Source organism: Drosophila santomea, chromosome 2R (assembly GCF_016746245.2).
Source record: "Drosophila santomea strain STO CAGO 1482 chromosome 2R, Prin_Dsan_1.1, whole genome shotgun sequence".
Lineage (NCBI taxonomy): Eukaryota > Metazoa > Arthropoda > Insecta > Diptera > Drosophilidae > Drosophila > Drosophila santomea.
In genome coordinates this window covers 3,452,678-3,473,400 of record NC_053017.2, presented here as the reverse complement: position 1 = coordinate 3,473,400, position 20,723 = coordinate 3,452,678, and the positions used below count along the sequence as shown (strand labels likewise).

General features: G+C 35.8%; 1 protein-coding gene across 3 annotated transcripts; it reads left to right on the top strand.

Annotated features, from left to right (window-relative positions):
- LOC120445522 (adenylate cyclase type 3) lies at positions 1–19,217 on the top strand. Of its 3 annotated transcripts, XM_039625981.2 has the most exons (18): positions 1–447; positions 1,344–1,754; positions 3,431–3,620; positions 3,738–4,047; positions 4,104–4,222; positions 4,496–4,607; positions 5,439–5,566; positions 5,740–5,898; positions 6,015–6,153; positions 9,118–9,380; positions 9,525–9,888; positions 10,672–10,957; positions 11,014–11,086; positions 11,192–11,267; positions 11,322–11,547; positions 12,046–12,128; positions 15,837–16,292; positions 17,131–19,217. In XM_039625981.2, the coding sequence occupies exons 2-18, from the start codon at positions 1,469–1,471 to the stop codon at positions 17,359–17,361; spliced, it is 3,501 nt and encodes a 1,166-aa protein (XP_039481915.1). In that variant the 5' UTR covers positions 1–447; positions 1,344–1,468; the 3' UTR covers positions 17,362–19,217. The 3 variants fall into 3 exon arrangements, with proteins under 3 accessions (XP_039481915.1, XP_039481917.1, XP_039481918.1); XM_039625983.2 differs by lacking the exon at positions 1,344–1,754; XM_039625984.2 differs by lacking the exons at positions 1–447; positions 1,344–1,754; positions 3,431–3,620; ... (2 more) ...; positions 4,496–4,607; positions 5,439–5,566 and adding an exon at positions 5,650–5,667.
- The last annotated feature ends 1,506 nt before the right edge of the window (positions 19,218–20,723 follow it).

Genomic DNA, 20,723 nt, shown 5'->3' with positions numbered 1-20,723 from the left:
CAACAGCTGTCTTCCCCGGCACACTCTCAACCACCAGCTGCAACCATTTTAGGGCCAGCTGCATTCCTGGCGTTTTTTTTCAACCGTTGGTTGCTTATTGGCGAAAGACCTTTATTATTAACTTTATGATCTTCTCAGTAATATTCTGACTACGCTATTGTGCAAAGGGTCTCTTATCAAGCTATCCCAGCTGTACCGTTATCAATGGATTGCTCTGTTCGCATGCGCAGAGATGAGCTTTTAGGCGAAAAAGCTTGTTCTTACTCGACCTCTGAGCGGTTAAACACGAAATAACGGAGGTCCTTGCTGCTGAGGCTAAAATCGACATTCAGTCAAGTTTGTCGGGCGGCTTAGTCCAGTCGGAGGAAATTACTCGGTGTCTATGGTGTAAATTACACAGCAGGAAAACTGAACACAACGAAAAAGGAAATAATCATCGAAGAAAACGTATGTTAAAGAAGCAGTGTAGGCGGAAGAACTGCAGAATATCTAGGACTAAAAGACGGGACTTATATGTTAGTTAATAAAATTGACAATGAAAACCAAACGAGTGTTCGTTACATTAGGAAAGGGTACACATATTCACGCGCTTCTATACAAACAAACTCAAATAGTATTAAAAAAGCCTTGAGCAACTGAGCCTAACCCACACATGTATGCGCATACCTAGACATAAAACGGATTTTCCTCATGAAAAAGGAAGAGAGGTGTGTTACTTAGTTTGTCAGTGGAACATTCGGCAATGGGAAAATGAAAAGGTAGTCATACGAAGAGAAAGTGGCAGAGGGGAAGCGAGCAGCGAGAGAGCAGAAAAAATTCTCTTATATCGGTTACCGTAATGTCTACTCGGTTGTCGAATGCTGCAAACTAAACATTTTTATAAAAAGATCAATGTATAAATGGTCTTATGCCAAAACAATTTAAATTTGCTATTCAAATAGAAACCACAATTTTCTGTAATCGAAAAAAAATATATTTGTTACATTACTGAGGTGCAAAACGATTATTGGCAACACTTTTTATTTGTTATGTTTATGTTTTTTATTTTGTGAATAAACGGTTCCATTTTATCCAAGCGCAAAAAATGTATTCTTGAATATATTGGCCGATAAATAAACACTTACGTGCTGTTTCATTTGTACAAACACGTATGTATGTACATATGTAATATATTCACCGCTCCCGCTCAAGGACACTTCCGCTGTGCATTTTGCTTGTACACATTAATTTGAGTGGGCGGCAGAGGCGCGATTATGCACCGCTAAGTGTCAAGATTATTTGCTTATACTTTGTCCTTGTATTTGGGCAGTATTAGACTGGCAGTGCTTATATTTTTCTAACAGTTTTTAGGTCCTCGTCACATCATAAGCAAATAAGCCAAGGACATGGTTTCGCTTTATTAATAAAATACAAATACCAAAGACGGTCGCCGAACAACGAATAGCCTCCAAGGAGCTACACAGAAGAGATGGAAGCAAATTTGGAGAACGGTCCGATGACGACCGCCTCGACAAGCAAATCGCACTCCTTGCGTCAGACATCCCGTCGGCGGCAAAACGACAGTGAGGTGGCCGGAGGAGTGGGAATCACCGGTGGCGGAGTCGTCATATTGCCGCAGCACGTGCTCAACGAACTCTACCACAACTACTCCCTCAAACAACGCCGCAGTGGATTGAAGTGGTTTGTCTTTGCCGCCGTGTTGTTTAACATATGGACCATCGGGATTCCCTGGGATCAGGCGGCCCCTACGAGAGGTGAGCTTGGAATAGAGATAAATTGTTTTACGAAATTGTTTTACATTCGTATAGCTCATATCTTATAATATAAGTAAGACAAACTTTTAAAATGATCACAAACGTGTATTAATCAAATCGGCTAAAAAGGTAATTCTTAAAGTCGTAAAACAAGACGATCGCAGTTGGAATCAATTTAATTATTTCAATTATGTTTATACATATATGTACATATGTATATACAGTAGAATCCGGTTATAACGACTCCGCTTATAGCGTCAGAGCGGTTATTGCGACGGAAACTCAATGGCTTGGTTGGTCCCCATACAAAGTTATATGGAAGGACCTCCGGTTAGTACGTCTCTGCTTTTAGCGACAAACCGTTTATACCGACGAGATTTTTCTTAATTCAACCGTAAAATACAGCAAAATAATGCCAACAAATATAAGCATCAAACGACTCTGTTAGAAATGTATGTAAAATCCTGTGACCGACGTCACAAAAATGTTTACAGAGTGTGTGTGCAGTCCTTATGCCTATATTCCATCAGATGTCCCGTTATATTTCTAGTTTATTCTGCTTTTTTCTTATGAAAAACCATGTTATTTAATTAAAAAATTAATTTGTTTTATGTTAAAACATATTACAAACATGGCAACCATAGAATAAACAAAAAAACATTTTTGTTTTCCACCTTTCTATTAGTGCGTCTTCCCGGTATAACGACGTAAAATCGTCGGTCCCTTGAAAGTCGCTATTCTACTGTACATACATATACATATACACTTTGTTGTTATACCCCTTACTAGTAAAGTAATAAAAAGTATGTAACAAGAAAGAAGCGTTTCCGACCATATACCGCAAGTTTGTTTATTGATTTTGTCACGCCCACTCTAACGTCCACAAACAGCGCAAAACTGCCACGCCCACTATTTTAAAAACTTTTTATATTTTAAAAATTGTTTTTAGTCTTGTAAAATTCTATCAAAACGGTTTGCCACAAACCTTCTTTTTAATTTTTGTAAGTTGTGAATTTCTATCGATTTGCCAAAAATCTTTTTGTCATGCCCACAAACCGCCCAAAATTGCAACGCCCACACTTCTGAAATTTTTAAAAAATATTTTACACTTTTTATTAGTCTTGTAAATTTATATCGATGAAAGAAGAAATGTTCTGCCCACTCTAGCGCCCACAAACCGCTCAGAACTGCCACGCCTAAACTTTTAAAAAATGTTTTGATATTTTTTTTTGTAAATATCTTTAGATTTGCCCTAAAAAATTGTAGCCACGTCCAATCTAACGCCTACGAAACGACAAAATCTGTTATGCCTTTTCTGTTATACTATTATACTTTTGAAAAATGTTTTTTTTTTATTTTTCTATAGTCTTGTTACTTTTCTCGATTTACCAAAAATCTTTTTGCCACGCCCACTCAAAAACTCACAAACAGCTAAAAAATGTCAATGTAGAATTTTCTCTATTCTTTGAATAAAAAAAGTTATACCCGTTACCCAAGAAAGGAAAATTATGTTATATCATAGGTAATGAAAGATTCTGATACCCAAGAAAGAATATATGCAAGTTTATTTTTAAAACGGATTAATCCAGGCTATCTAGCCATCTCCATATCTATGGACTACGCATTAAAGATTGTTTTCAAAATAATTTCTTTCTCATATTATTTCCGTATTCTAGTGGTCAACTGTTGTATGCTGGTTGCTTACTTGGCATTGATATCGCTCCTTCAAATTGGACGACGTTCTGATCGACCGGCACTAAGGCGCTTCCACCACATACTCCTGATTATTGTACCACGGGCACTGTGGCTATTAAGCATTGTACATTTTACCGTCTATGTTATTCTGCAACCTAGTTTTTCTCCAAGGTGAGTTAGCTTGTTAAAATGTTTACTGGAGTAGTGTCCTTCATAAAGTATATTTTGTAATTCTTGAAAGACAATAAAGTGTTCATACTTTCAATTTCTTCAACGCTCATATTTAAGGGACCTTCTTGGCTGGGCCATCCTTTTAAACTTCTTGGTCTATGTGACGCTGCCATTACAGCTGATTTTCCTTGGTCTGTCGATTGGATGTATCACATATTTTATTTGTCTTAGTCTGCCTGTTGGTTATTCTCACTGGGACTCGCTGCTCTCGAACCAGTTAGCGGCTAATGCGGTTTTAATAGCCACGGCAGCGCTGATAGGCCTTTTGTACTACTTTATGGGTGAGGCGAAACAGAAACGAGCCTTCCTCGAAGCCAAAAAGAGCCTTGAAGTAAAAATGGTCATAGAGGAACAGTCGGCCGAGCAGGTTAGCATTCTGTTTTACTGACTTTGGTTACGCGATATAATGTTTTTAATTATTAGGAGCGCCTGCTTTTATCTGTGCTGCCCAAGCACGTGGCTATCAAGATGCGAGAAGATTTGGGATCATCCAGTTCCGAGGCTTTTAAAAAAATCTACATGAGTCGGCACGAGAATGTAAGGTACGCTTTATTTCGATTGAGTCTTTATGCTGTAAAATTTAAAAATCATTTTTTGATTTAATACAGAGTTTTCTTAATATATAATAAAAATAATCGCTAATATAAAAAAAAAATAAAATATTTTCCTAATACTCTTTTATCGAAAGTATTTCCTGCTCCCAATATTTACTTACATTATTTAGGCTCCTTTTTTATTTTAAGCAGCATATTTATATTACACTTCATCTGTGAATAAATTCCAAAATACTTTTCCTATTTTTTTGTACAAACAAGCATTCTATATGCGGATATTGTTGGTTTTACCGCCATCTCCTCCACGTATAGTGCCCAAGATTTGGTAAAAATGCTTAACGAGCTCTTTGCACGTTTCGATAGACTTGCCGAGGTAATTTTGTATCCTAAATTTCTCTTTCATTGAATTTTTTCTGTTTTTGTTTGTTTTATTTTACATGATCGTGGTCTTTAAGGTTTATTTCAAAGCCAGGGATTTGCATCAGAGTATCATATTTCAGTGCAAAGTTTTCTATTCTTAAATTGTATTATCAAAACACTTAAGGGATACATTTACATATGTCGCAGCTCACAACGAACGGTCTGTACATTAATTAACAAGAGAGAACTATCAGATTCTTTAAAATTCTCTTGGCAGAACTGGGCAAGTAAATTAGGAAACGGAAAAAAAAGATCACAACATATCTTCTCAGGTAGTTGTCTATACTCTACTACTACTACTTTGATTAAAAAATAAGGTAAATTTTAATTTTCCGCGTTAACCGACTCAGGAAAACTTTTTTTTCTTAAGTTGGTATTTTTTAGGTTTCTCTTGTCTTTTTCAAGTACAAAAAGTGCTTTCGGCGATTTGTGCGATGTCCAATTTTGTTGAGCAAAGAAGTGCTATTTAATTTTGCTTGCGGAAAGATGAATCGGTTTACGCGGGAAGTTTAAATTCAAAATACCTCCATCTCTTTACAGGAAGTTAGGGTAGCGGGAATATGAAATTCGAGGTATTCGACGATAGCATTCGCTCTTGTTCTATATTATACTTGTTATCTGGATTGCTCAAACTGTATAAGTTTGTTTTTAAGAAGTTTTATTTACATTGATGTACCAAAGATTTGTATTAAAATTTGCCCATTTTTGCAATATTGACTTTATTGAAAGTGTTGGTTGTAAATATCAGCTTGTACTAAACTAAATCACAATTACCTTACTCTAGAAATATCAACAATTGCGCATTAAGATTCTTGGTGATTGCTATTATTGCATTAGCGGTGCCCCTGATGAGCGTCCAGATCACGCCGTCATGTGCGTGCACATGGGACTCTCCATGGTGAAGGCCATTAAGTAAGTAGCGGTTGTAGATATTTCTCTGGGGAACAGCTTGAAAAGCGAAAGGTGCCGTCAAATCAACGTTTGTTCAATTATTAATAATGGCACTGAACCACGTACGTTCCGTTTTCTAGTTCCTCTTCCTAGACACACTTTCTGCGACCACTTATCACTCCCTGTGCTTGCAGGTATGTGCAGCAGAAGGCCAACTCACCTGTTGATATGCGAGTGGGCATTCACACTGGAGCCGTGCTTGCCGGCATTCTCGGCCAGCGGCAGTGGCAGTTTGACGTTTACTCAAAGGACGTAGAGTTGGCTAATAAAATGGAATCGAGCGGAAAGGCAGGGTAAGTCCTACATACTTGCAGGCATGTTACTTCCTCAGCTGCATAATTGATAACAGCCATTGATCCGGCTTTCAATCGCCTATTTATTTTTACTTCTTTTTTCTTTTACTTCTTAGTCGCGTTCACATTTCGGACAAAACGCTTGCATTTCTAAACGGCGAGTTCGAAGTAGAACCCGCCTTTGGGGAGAAACGGGAGGAGCTGTTGCGTATTGCTGGATTAAAGACGTATTTTATTACCAAAGTAGTAAGGGCGGTGAGTTTGAAAAATCATAAAATTTTTGAAAGAATTAGGGATTTATGCTGTTAAAAAATTACCACTTAGTCTGTCGTATTGATATTCTAAAGCTTTAAAAATGTTCCCCGTCGATCACAATTTTATAAGGCAAAATTAATTTTACACTCAAATTTAAAATTTCACTATATATACAATTTACCAAAAGTGTGGGGGTGGTCATTGCTGATTTCAAATGTGTGGGAGAGGCAACATCAGTTAACTATCTTGAGCTTCGTCTGTCTCTGGAATCTGCATGCCCAATCTTAACTTTTAAACTTTTATAGTTTATAGCTATAACTATAGTTATAGATCTTGATTATACGGACGGACAGACGGACATAGTCAGATCGGCTCGGCTATTTATCTCTCTAGTATACCCTTTGTTCATTTAAATAAAAAATAAATTTTTTTTTTTAGTTCATTATACCAGAGTCACTAATGAACTAATTATAAAAAATTATTCTTATGTTTTGACAAACCCTACAGATCTACGGAGCATTAGATGTTTGCTTATCAATAACTAAAACTTCCTATCATGTAATGGCTTGTGTCTTGGGAGAATTTTTACTCTGATGATTTTGGGGAGTAAAGCTTTTCAAAAGATGTCACTCCCCTTAATTTTACATTTAAGGTTGTCATCAAGCGATTATTTTTGGGTGCTACTTGATTTTTAATGTCTTCTATTTAATTGTTCTTCTTTTTTCTGATGACTTTCTTACATTCTTTAGGTTTTAGATAGGTTATTTTAATGTTATCAGTTGCTTTTTTACATTTTACTTAAAGGTAAAATTAAATAAAAGGAAAAATATATTCCTAAAGATTACAAAATTTTAATTATTTTGCATAATTATTTCTTTTATTTCTGTGTTAAAGTTGAACAAATAAACTTTTGTTCTTGTTAAATATTAGGTTTCTGTATTGTTAAATATTATTTGATATTGAAAACTCTTTCAACTGCTGTGCAATTCATTTTTATACCCGTTACTCGTAGAGTAAAAGGGTATACTAGATTCGTTGAAAAGTATGTAACAGGCAGAAGGAAACGCTTCCGACCATATAAAGTATATATATTCTTGATCAGGATCAATAGCCGAGTCGATTTGGCCATGTCCGTCTGTCCGTCCGTGTTGTGGCGCAATCTATTTTTAGTATGCAGCACTAAAGATTGGTCGATTATGAATGCGTACATTTAATATTATTCTAAAAATCCGACTTTCAGAAAACGGCTTTTCGCCAGAAAAATTGGGTAAGTTTCCCATAGTGCTTTTGTTTGAACGTAAAGATCTCAGGAACAATAAAATCCAAAACTGCCACGCCCACACTTTTAAAAAATGTTTTGATATTTATTCATTATATTTTTATTCTTTTTTTTGAATTTCTATCAATTTCCAAAAAAAAATGTTGCTACGCCCACTATAACGCCCCCTGGCTGTCCAAAACTGCCACGCCCACAATTTTAAAAATGTTTTTATATTTTTTCATTTTTGTATTAATCTTTTAAATTTCACAATTTTAAAAAAATGTAAATTTATATCGACTTGCAAAAAAAATGTTTGCCACGCTCAATTGTCTTCTACCACAAGCACGCTCACATACACACTATCTCATTTATTAATAAAACAATTGTTTTCGCTCACACAAGCAAGAAAATTGTATTTTTCGATTTTAACGCTCTCAACTTTACGCGAATCGAACGTGAGCAATTTAGGCCGTCACCAAAAAAGTGGCTGCATAGTGCAATACCAACGTGTATGCCCGTTACGCATCTTGTTATCGGATGTCTGTCTGTCCGCCTAAAACGGCCATGCCTCCTACACTTTTAAAAGGTTTTGATATTTGTTCACATTTTCTTATATTTCTTTCGATTTGCCAAATAACTTTTTGTACGCCCACTCCAACGCTCACTCGCACTTCTACTAGATTAGTAGTGGGTATACGATAGCTTGGGAACTCGACTTTAGCGTCCTCTCTTGTTATTTATTTATTGTTTTTCCCAATTTCTATAGATATGCCAGAACAAAGGTCTCGGAGAACTCGACTATATCGTTCATTCTCGTTATCTTTTCGAAAGAGATACAATATGAAGAATGTCCATGAAAATGTTTAATATTAAAGAAAAATAAAAATATAAAATATAATATACAAAAAACATGAGTATTGTTCGTACTTTACAATTTTTCAACAAAAATATAATATATATATAAAAAAAAAATAATATTCAAACTTGAGAAATTTATGTATATATGTAATTTATATTATGCCAATTTTATTCTCAGTACTCGTATTGTAAGAACAAATAAATATAAATAAATAGAGGTAATATTTTGGTCGTTGGTAAAACGGTTAACAGATTTGTTAAAAATTGTGTAACAGGTAGAAGAAAGTGTTTCCTTGATTGGGATTACTAACAGTAGTGCTAGGTGCTAGAAATGCTAGAATGTTGAGATTACCTATGCAGATTCTTGTGACACGTAGTTTGCATTGTACAATTGTTTTAGAACGTTGCCACGCTCACATACCGCCAAAAACTGTAATTTTTTTATTTGGCTTGTCAGTGCCTAATATATCGGCCACTCTAACGCCTACAAACCGCAAAGAAGCTGTTACAACCATAATTTTACGAAGTGTTTTGATTTTTTAAAATTGATTTAAATATCTTTCTAAATAACGGGTATCTGATAGGCGAGGAACTCGACTTTAGCGTTCTCTCTTGTTCTCTTTTCGAAATCCTGACTAATAAAAAATAACAGAGAAAGTTGCTGAGTCAGATTCCATTTGCCTACTATTGGCGTTCACAAAAGGTAAACAAAGGGTACATTTTTGTGAACGGATTGGAAATCTGTGATTAATTGTAGAATTCCATTCATGTTTTTTATGTAACAACGATTTATAAATCAATTGAAGTACTTTGAAATTTATAATAATTAAATGAGTCTCTTTCAGTTTGCATCTCCATGTGCCAAAAAAATAAATGAAACCCAGGATCAAATCTCACACCCCAGTACTAATGAATCGACAAACGATATTATATCAGATGAAGATGACAACGTTGCCACAATGGACCACGAAGAGCTCCTGGCGCAGAATTCTTTATCCAATGGACACCAAATAGTGACTACACTGACTGCAGATGAAGAGGAGCAGGTAAAATTGGAGAACTTTAAACAACGATTGAAAGATGAACTGGTAACTCGCGACGGACATGAGTAAGTAAATATAAAGCTTTGTAATATACTATATAGTTAAATAAATTAATTTGACTGTAATCTCTCAGTCGAAATATGTTTAAGAAACAAAGTATTATTTTTATGTACATCTTTAAAGAAACTAAAAAATTAATTTTTTTCTAGAAACCTAACCAAGGACACTAACATATTTTTGCGCTTTAAAAACCCGCAACTGGAGCAATCGTATGCCGTATATAGAGAACCGTATAGTTCACTTCCGCTTCTTGCCGCTCTTCTGGTGCAGTGCATTGATGTGTTATACTCATACTTGGTTCTGCCGAGATCTACTCTCCACTTTATCAACATAGCAGCGCCGTTGGTACCGATCGCCATGCTGGTAGTGATCAGCCTTGCAGAGAGCTTTAGCGGCATGCTGCCCAAGTTTTTTGTAGACGTGAGCAAGCGCTTCAATGACATAACCTTTGTTCGCGAGCTGGCCGCCATAATTATTGCACTCACAATTGGCTTCAGTAACGTTATCGACATGGTTAGTTTGTGTTTTTGTCAAAAATGATTTTGCATTCAAATATTGGAATGCAAATCCTTTAAAAGTGTCAATATAATTTTACAATACGTGTTACGCAATAAATAAGACGGTTCTAATGTACATATATATATATGTATATATCCTTGATCACCGTTGTCACCGGAGTAAAGTGTTCTGCTTTTCTTCTTTTTATCCACTTCTTTAATGTTTCGTGGTGTAGCACTTTCTTTTAATTGTAGAGTAAGATGGAAATTTTTAACTTGGACCACTATATCAAATTGCAGCCAGTCGAAAACAATATAAAATATCCCATTTATGTACATGGCTTGCAATCTCAAGAAAATTACATTTACTTTCAATACCTTTATAAAGCACCCGTTATGTTTTTGACGTATACGTTGTTACTTACGTATAAGTAAAATAAATTCAAATTTCCAACATAGCATTTTTTAAAAGTTTGGGGGTGACAGTTTTTTTCAGTTTGTGGGCGATAACGTGTCGAACTTGATCACTTGAATGCTTTTTGGGTACTAAAGTTTCTATAATAATGTCGGTAAAATTTGGGTACTTTAGTTGCTGAAATAATGTTGAAATAAACTGACGGACAGAAAAACAGATTGGCTCGTAATCCTAATCAAGAATATTACTCCCCGTATATTTCGTATTTTTATTTGATTTACATATTTGGTAAAATATTAAGAAAGTCCATGAAAATGTTTAACATCAAAGAGTTGTTGCTGGGGCGTGCTGTCGTTCATACATTGATTACCATTTCCTTGACAGTTCTTTTTCGTCACCTTCGTGCGTACCGAGCATATTGTGAGTGAAAGCGAGTTTAATGTAACGGCCAGCCAAGATAGAGATATAAACGTGGAGATGGAGGGGATTATCACAGCCGAGCACTTACTTCCTGCATCGTTTGTGGAACAAATGCGCGACGCTGTGCCCCCGGAACGAGTTCTATATCCGTCCTACTTAAGTAACTTTGGAGTACTTATATTAATTGCGATCGCCGTGATTGCCCAACTTACTCATCTTACAAAGATTTTGCTGCTATTGTCCATTGCAGGTAACTGTAATTAATTCACAGCACTGACGTCTTAATAAAGTACTCTTTTTTTTAAGCTTTGCATTGCTATTTCAATATATTCATCATGCAGGATCTTTATGCTCTAGAGGATGATTTCGAAAATCAACCGTAAGTTAAGTCACGTTTTGATAAAGATGCTTTGTTAAAAAGCTGATAAAAAAAATTTAGTTGTTTTTCTAATAAATTTTGTTCTCATATATTAAACATAATTAGTATTATATCTACGCGATATGCCGCTTCAGGACTTCTGCTAGTGGCTGCTCTGGCGTTAAGCACCTTGGCAAGACACGTAAGTGCAGTATAAAGTTAGGCGCCTGATATAAAAAATAATTGCAACTTATAGATGGACCATGAGGATAGGGTAATTTTCAAATGGAAAACCGAGGTCGCCGAGCAAAAGGAGACCGCAAACGACATGCGCCAGCGAAACGAGGCTTTGGTCTACAATGTCTTACCCGTCCATGTGGCAGAGCACTTCATGAAGAACACAAAACGCTCTCATGATGATCTTTATTCCCAGAGCTATGCTGAGGTGGGCGTATTATTCGCCAGCATGCCAAACTTTTCTGGTAATATTAAACCAATATACCATATATAAACAATTAAACTTCGTGAGTTGGTACCAGTGTACACACAATGCCTAAACTTTTGCACAGCATTTGAACTGAGGCATGTTGGTCGCAACGTAGTTGAGACATATTGTATTACATTAACTTTGTGACTATAAAATGTAATAAATTAAAGATCCTTGGACAAAAAAATATGTTTTGTCACAGGACAAACATTCATTTTCTTAATACATTAAATTTAAAGTCATAATCGGATTAGTTATATTTTCAAATGTTTATTCTACTAATCTCACTAGCTGAGTACCGGATATCTGATGGTCAAGAAAATCGACTACGGGATGCTTCTTGTTTTTGTTTGATTAAACAACTGCGATAACTGCATTTATTATATGAAGACACACTTATTTAAAAACGCATTGTCTGAATCTTATAGCAAATGCTGTGTACACAACCGGCTATTAATGACGAGGAAAATAACTATCGACGTTCATTTTTCAGATTTCTATTCCGAAGAAACAGTAAACAACCAGGGTTTGGAGTGTTTACGTTTTCTCAATGAGGTTATCTCAGATTTTGATGCTGTAAGTAAATGCTTTTATAATATTGCATATATTTATACCCTAGCATAGGGTATATAAGTATCTCTTGATCGGTATCAACAGCCTAGTCAATATAGTCCGTGTGTTTTTACTCAAACCAGTCAGCTTAAAGAAGCTGGGTTTAGAAAAATAGAATTTATAAAATTTTTAAGCTGATACCGTTTGTTCTTGTTTGCCCACCAATTATTTTTTTTGACACGTCCAGTTATAAAGATATAAAATTTTAAAAACTTTCGAAAATCACGAAGTTTACTTTTTTTGAATTTTATTTTAATAGCAATAACACTGTTTTTCCGTGTTTGCCCACCCTTTAGAATTTAGAACAAGAGAGAACGCTATAGTCGAGTTCCCCGACTATCTGATACCCGTTACTCAGCTAGTAGAAGTGCAGGTTTGTGGGCGTTAGAGTGGGCGTGGCAAAAAGTTTTTTGGCAAATCGATAGAAATTTAGACGACTAATACAAAAATGAAAAAATATCTAAACATTTTTCAAAAGTGTGGGCGTGGCAGCTTTGGGCGGTTTGTGGGCGTTAGAGTGGGCGTGGCAAAACGGTTTTTGGCAAATTGATAGAAATTTACAAGACCAATACAAAAATGAAAAAATATCAAAACATTTTTCAAAAGTGTGGGCGTGGCAGTATTGGGCGGTTTGTGGGCGTTACAGTGGGCGTGGCAACATGAATCGACAAACTTGCGCTGCGTCTATGTCTCTGGAGTCTGTATGCCCAATCTAAACTTTCTAGCTTTTGTAGTTCCTGAGATCTCAGCGTTCATACGGACGGACAGACAGACAGACGGACAGACGGACAGACGGACAGACGGACAGACGGACAGACAGACGGACGGACAGACGGACATGGCCAGATCGACTCGACTATTGATCCTGATCAAGAATATATATACTTTATATGGTCGGAAACGCTTCCTTCTGCCTGTTACATACTTTTCAACGAATCTAGTATACCCTTTTACTCTACGAGTAACGGGTATAAAAATGTTATAGTTGGAAAATATAACCTATTAAAGAAAATTCTTTTTCTTTCTTTTTTCCATTTCTATACCCGTTACTCGTAGAGTAAAAGGTATACCCTAGATTCATTGAAATGTATGTAACAGGCAGAAGGAAGCGTTTCCGACCATATATATATTCTATATATATATATATATTCTTGATCAGGATCAATAGCCGCGTCGATTTGGCCATGTCCGTCTGTCCGTCTGTCTGTCCGTATGAACGTCGAGATCTCAGGAACTACAAAAGCTAGAAAGTTGATATTAGGCATACAGACTCCAGGGACATAGACGCAGCGCAAGTTTGTCGAATCATGCTGCCACGCCCACTCTAACGCCCACAAACCGCCCAAAACTGCCACGCCCACACTTTTGAAAAATGTTTTAATATTTTTTCATTTTTGTATGGGTCTTGTAAATTTCTATCGATTTGTTAAAAATCTTTTTGCCACGCCCACTCTAACGCCCACAAACCGCCCAAAGCTGCCACGCCCACTCTTTTGAAAAATATTTTGATATTTTTTTATTTTTGTATTAGTCTTGTAAATTTCTATCGATTTGCCAAAAAACTTTTTGCCACGCCCACTCTAAAGCCCACAAACCGGCAAAAACTGTCAGTGTTGAAGGCTCTCTTTCGCACTTTCACTATCTGTGTAACGGGTATCAGATAGTCGAGGAACTCGACTATAGCGTTCTCTCTTGTTTATATTATATATTTTATTGAACACATTTTAAGAGGTAGACAAAGGAAATTTATAATTTCTTTTAATTTGATAATCATCGAACGACTATATCATATAGATGTACATGTCATAGGAACAATCGGAAAATTAATTTAGATAATAGGAAGGAAATCTTAGTTTCGTGGTTTTTATACCCGTTCCCCGTAGAGTAAAAGGGTATACTAGATTCGTTGAAAAGTATATAACAGGCAGAAGAAAGCGTTTCCGACCATATGAAGTACAGTAGAATCCGGTTATAGCGACTTTCATGGGACCGACGATTTTACGTCGTTAAACCCGGAAGAAGCACTAACGGAAAGGTGGAAAAATATTTATTTTTTGTTTATTTTATGGTTGCCATGTTCGTAATATCTTTTAAAAAACTAGAAATATAACGGGACAACTCATGGAATATAGGCATGAGGTCTGCACACACACGCTGTAAACATTTTTGTGAAGTCGGTAACTGATATTTACATACATTTCTAACAGAGTCGTTTGATGATTAAATTTGTTGGCATTATTTTGCTGTATTTTTTGTTTGGCACGTCGCAATATCCGGTTGAATTATGAAAAATCTCGTCGGTATAAGCGGTTTGTCGCTAAAACCGGAGTCGTACTAACCGGAGGTCCTTTTATATAAATTTGTCGCAATAACATGACTTACGCTATAAGCGGAGTCTTTATACCCGGATTCTACCGAATATACATATATTCTTGATCAGGATCAATAGCCGAGTCGATCTGGTCATGTCCGTCCGTATGAACGCTGAGATCTAAGGAACTACAGAAGCTAGAGAGTTTGTCGCAAGTTTGTCGATTCATGTTGCCACGTCCACTCTAACGCCCACAAACTGACCAAAATTGCCAAGCCCACACTTTTGAAAAATGTTTTGATATTTTTTAATTTTGTAAATTTTTTGTAATCTTGTAAATTTCTATCGATTTGCAAAAAACTTTTTGCCACGCCCACTCTAACGCCCACTTGGGAGTCTTTATGCTTAATCTCAACTTTCTAGCTTTTGTAGTTCCTGAGATCTCGACGTTCCTACGGACAGACAAACGGACGGACAGACGGACATGGCCAGATCGACTCGGCTATTGATCCTGATCAAGAATATATATACTTTATATGGTCGGAAACGCTTCCTTCTGCCTGTTACATACTTTTCAACGAATCTAGTATACCCTTTTACTCTACGAGTAACGGGTATAAAAATAATAGAAAATGTTATAAAGGAATAATAGTTTCGATGTATTTCATCATACCTAAATTGGGTTATTTGTTTTTGTACCCTTTTACTCTACAGTAAAAGTATGTAAAAGGCAGAAGGAAGCGTTTCCGACCATATAAAGTACATATATTCTGATCAGGATCAATAGCGGAGTCGATCTGGTCATGTCCGTCCGTCCTTATGAACGTCGAGATCTTATGAACTTAAAAATTGAGATCTGCAGATTGCAGATACGTAGACGCAGCGCAAGTTGGTGAACCCATGTTGCCATGTCCACTCTGCCACCCACAAACGGCCCAAAACTGCTACACTCACCCTTTTGAAAAATGTTTTGATATTTTTTCAGTTTTGTATTAGTCTTCTAAATTTCTATTTGCTTACCACGCCCAATCTAACACCCAGAAACCGCCCAAAACTACCACTTCCAAACTTTTAAAACATTTAAACATTTTTATTTAAGGTTGTTAATCCCTGTTTTATCAATATGCCTGGAAATTTTTAAAATTTCCCCCATTCGCACTTCCATTAGCTAAGTAACGGGTACTGAGTCGGGGAACTCGACTTTAGCATTCTCTCTTATTTCCAATATAATTGCTGAAAGGTTTTACAGGCATGCCCAAGCTTGCGTCCCTTTTTGTTAAATATTGAGTTATAACAAATGATATTAATATTAAGAAATCAAAAGACTTAGAAAAATTCTACTTAAAAAAATTCTTTTCTAGTTGTTAGAGCTGCCCCAATTCCAAGACATCATCAAAATAAAAACTATTGGTTCCACATATATGGCTGCAAGTGGGATAAATCAGCAGAGGACTCTCAGAAATGACGCCCCCATTACAGAAAGGTGGTCTCACCTAGCGATTTTGGTAGAGTTTGCATTGGAACTGAAACACGCCTTGCATGGCATCAACGAGCAGTCGTTCAATCACTTCGTTCTCAAGATGGGGATCAATCATGGACCGATCACGGCTGGCGTTATTGGCGCACGTAAACCTCATTACGACATCTGGGGTAATACAGTGAATGTGGCATCGCGAATGGAGAGCACAGGAAAGGCGGGCGCCATTCAGGTCACAGAGGATACCTGCAATATTTTACAGCCCTTTGGTTACAAATTCCTTCAGCGTGGTCTGGTAGCTGTCAAAGGAAAGGGACAGTTGATGACATTTTATCTGCAGGTAAGGGGGGTTATGTATTTTCTTAAAGCCAGATTCCTTAAAGATGGGTGTGGAAACATTGCATAAACTAATTTTCGAACCCAACTTCTATCTTTAACTCACAACTCCTTTTAACATTTTGCTGGTGGGCAATTGCTATTCCGTTATCGTATTAGATATTGATATGTTAGTGTCTCATGGAGGCTTGTCATGGAATACTAAATAAATTACTGCAAAAATATAAATCGATAACATAAAAGTCAAAAAGGCCGAGCTTGTCGGCATAAGTGACAGACATGAGTACCAACATAACGCCACAAAAAAACGAAATTCGATTATACCTAACCCGCAAAAGTTCAAAATTCCCGATACTTTTTGCACACACCGTAAATTATTTATCAATAGGATCAATAGCCAAGTCGAACTGGTCATGTCCGTCTGCCCAAATGAACGTCTCGATCTCAGGAACTATAAAAGCTAGAACGTTGACATTAAGCATGCAGCATCCAGAGCATTGCCACGCCCACAAACTACCCAATACTGCAAAGCCCACTCTTTTAAAAGGTTTGATATTTTTTCAGTATTAGTCTTGTAAATTTCTATAGATTAGAAACAAAAAATTTGTTCACGTCCACCAACTTCCCAAAACTGACACGCCCAATCATTTAGAAAACTTTTAATTTTATTTTTCCCCAATTTCTACTGATATTCCAGAAAATGTGGAAGTTTCTTGCTTGCACTTCCATTAGCTGAATATGGGGTAGCTAATAGTCGGGGAACTCGACTATAGCATTCTGTATTGTTTTAATGGACGCAATTTTATAAAATCCTAATTCATTATGTTCTATTCGTTTTAAAGGGTAAGTCCCAGACGAGTGCTGAACCGGTGCCCCCGGGCGCAGTTCAGCTTAATGGGCAAGATTCTTTTGCTCCAGAATCCACAAGTGAACTGGAAGTCTCAGACATTAAGATGCCCCTGCTGAAGATGAATGTGCCAGAGCAATCGGTGGGAGTCAACCAAGATCAGAGCTTCAGAAATGACAGTGATGGCCAAGAGAGGCTGGGGAAATTTCAGTCTTTGCTAGAATAATTAGCTTGTAATTTTAATGAACATGATTCTGTATAAACGTGTAACCAGAGTGATGTATGTATGGTCGTGTTAAACAACAAACGTTACCTATTTTAAAGAAATTATTTTTTCAATAAATTTGCTTCTGCCTCAGTATTTGTGTGATATTCCATACCAGATGATTAAAAAAATAATAAACAAAATTCGAAATTAGTTAAAATAATATATTTGCTTTCCAAAAACTGGTAAACTGTGTACCTAAGACAAGCAACAAATTTCTATCTGCTAAGTGTATTTCACTACGTCTAAGTATTTTAAGTTATTCTAAACCATTATTTTGTTAAAAAAAAGTGTAATTTTCAAATATCTGTTATATTTAAGTGATCCACTTTGCTTTGCAGCTAAGTGATGTGTAAATTTGCATCTCAATGTGTAAAATATAAATAACCGCATTATAGTTAATTCCTATATAAGCATCATTATATTTATAGAATATATTAGTTGAGTGTCCAATCCCACCACATACGACGAAAACACACGTGTCAGTCCAAATTGAGAACAAAATATAATATAATTAATTAGTTACATTAATTAAATATAAAGATGAAATGGAAATCAAACAAAAAAAATATTATCCTTAGAGTACGTTCTTGGGCAACATCAACTAACATTATACCTTCTTAAATATAGAAATATTTAAATTAAAACGAACTAATTAGCATTGCATGCTTGTTAAAACATTTCAACGAATTAGCAAAGCAACCACAAACGAACTTACTTAGTAAAAGTTACAAACCAAACAAGGATCTTGATCTAAAATCTTATGACTGCATTTCTCCATCATTTTGTACTCCATTATCTAAGTTATTCTTTGATAGCTTGAGGCAAGACAATCAAGATAAAATACCACCATAGAAATGATTGGGTTAGCTCGAAATTCCACTGGTTAAAAAACACTATTTTTGTACCCGTTTCAAAAACATACTATTTTATAGGTTTAGTATATTGTGGCGTTGCGTTGTGATGCTTTTTTCATCAAACTTTAAAATTAAATAGGGTTTTGTTTTATTAATGAATAATGAACTCCAATATTACCGAATTAAAACTTACCGAAACGAATAGCAAATTATAGCGAAATAAATAAAATTATTTAAGCCAAAGACTTATACTTTTCTGGATGCCTGTGCAATAACAAATTCAGGTATTTCGCAATATTCTTTCTTTTTTTTTGTTTTTTTTCTTGAGGTATACAACTTTATATTGCAATAAAACAACGATAGATTATTCCATTGACATGAATTTTATTTATCTGAAAGATAATAGTGTGGTATTACATTTTATATAATTTCTGGCATATGGCCTCTGATGTGGTCCAATCTGGACGTCCAATTTTCGATTACTTTTTCCAATATTTGTGACCGTGCAATAGCACGGTGAATGTCGACTTCCAAATAGTTAAGCCTTTGTGGCATATACGCATAGACCAATGACTTTACATAGTTCCACAGAAAGTAGTCTATCGGAGTAAAATCACAAGTTCTGGAAAGCAAATTCTTGTGCTCGATATCGGGTGGATTCATTCGGGTCTCCCTCAATGATACTCTCTACAGCAGCAATTGTTTCTTCTATACGCACCGTACAGCGTCTCTGGGGATGCGAGTTATCAATAACAGAAATGTGGTGCAATAATGATCCTGGTTAATCGAATTAACTGCTCTGGTAGAAGATTTAGTCGACGCTATCGCGGACGTAGTGCGCTATACGTATTCCGCACAGAACCATTATTCTCGAAAAAACATTGCACTATTTTCATCTAAGCCTTGAAAAAACACCATTAAGTATATATGTATCACGGAACGCGGCGGATAGGAGCAAAAATATAATATAAATTTGATATAATAATATAAAAAATTTGAAATAAATGTTTTATATGGCCAACCAGTTTCTATTGAATATATTTTATTATTATAAATTTTATTGAACATATTTTAAGAGGTAGACAAAGGAAATTTATTATTTCTAAACGCATCTTCGTTGTTTTGACCTTTTCGCTTTCAATTTGATAATCACCGATCTACTATATCATATAGATGTAGATGTCATAGGAACAATTATTTAGATAATAGAAAGGAAATCTTAGTTTCGTGGTTTTTATACCCGTTACTCGTAGAGTAAAAGGGTATACTAGATTCGTTGAAAAGTAGGTAACAGGCAGAAGGAAGCGTTTCCGACCATAAAATGTAAATCGATGAACAAATGATGTTAATGTGCTTAATAATAGCAATGGTATTAAAAGAAATCATTACCATTTCATTTATAGCTGACTGCAAAGCTCTTCGCTCTTCGACTCTTCGGCCGGAGCATATGCATCGTAAGAAACATTAAATTTGTGAAGTGCAAAGACTAATTGTGTGGATAAAAGGGACGAAGCAAAGCAAAAAGAACTAACAATAAGAGAACGATCGCAACTTTGTTTCGTAAGATACGATTTTACTTGAGGTCAAATCTCCAGGTGATTCTATTCGACCCTCTTAAAATTTTTTTTTATAGTTGGTAGTTTTAGTATTGCATGTGTTCAAGATAAAAGATGATGCAAAGACACATAGATTTGGAAAAAAAAAGGCTGATGCCAAAGAATTACTTTAATAGTGAATGATGCAAAATCTTGGCGCAATTGATTCTTTTTTAGCATTGAAGTATTTGATTAACGTGGCGCCTGATAGTCAACATTCCGGAATGCCGCTGATAATTCATGGGAATTCGTTGCAGGAGTGGTCTTCTTCGTGGCTGGATATTAACGTTGTCGTTGGCGGACTTGAAGAGTAGGGCATCGATCAAAACCTTCTTTTGTCATGGTCGCAGTTGTTATTAACGTTATCTGCATCGCGTCTTGAATAGTGTTCTAAAGATAAAAGATTTTTTTTTTATTGATTTAATCCATAGGTATCTTGCCTCAGAATATCGTGCCAATGCTTCAAAAGCTAATACTCCAATTTGTGTAAGAGTCTCGAAACCATATTTTTCACAATCTACGTCTAGCAATTATTTTAAAGAGCATAAAATATGGTTTTTATGGTTTGAAGTCGCCGGACCAAGGCCTATCCTTTAAAAATCACATGATATTGAATGACCTTAAACTGAAATTAAATGAAATAGCTGTACTATAAAAATATGAACTGAACTTTTACTTAATATTATTCATAAATTTTAGGGTAAAAGAAAGCTCTGTGCAAAATGGGTGCCACGAGCTTACTTTTGACCAAAAATGTGACAATGCACTTTGGGCCAAAAACTTGAAATTTTCGCAGAAAGTAATTTTTTTAATATTTTTAAATCACAAGATTTAATGTGTTTTTAAAATACGTTTTTTGGCAAATCGTTAA

What these genes read in the sequence shown, in the direction of transcription:
- LOC120445522 (XM_039625981.2), top strand. Translation starts at nt 1,469, where the DNA reads ATGGAAGCAAATTTGGAGAACGGTCCGATGACGACCGCCTCGACAAGC. An exon ending in AGTCGGCACGAGAATGTAAG is followed by an intron (nt 4,223 to 4,495) that starts GTACGCTTTATT and finishes TGTACAAACAAG; the next exon opens with CATTCTATATGCGGATATTG. An exon ending in CAGCATGCCAAACTTTTCTG is followed by an intron (nt 11,548 to 12,045) that starts GTAATATTAAAC and finishes TTCATTTTTCAG; the next exon opens with ATTTCTATTCCGAAGAAACA.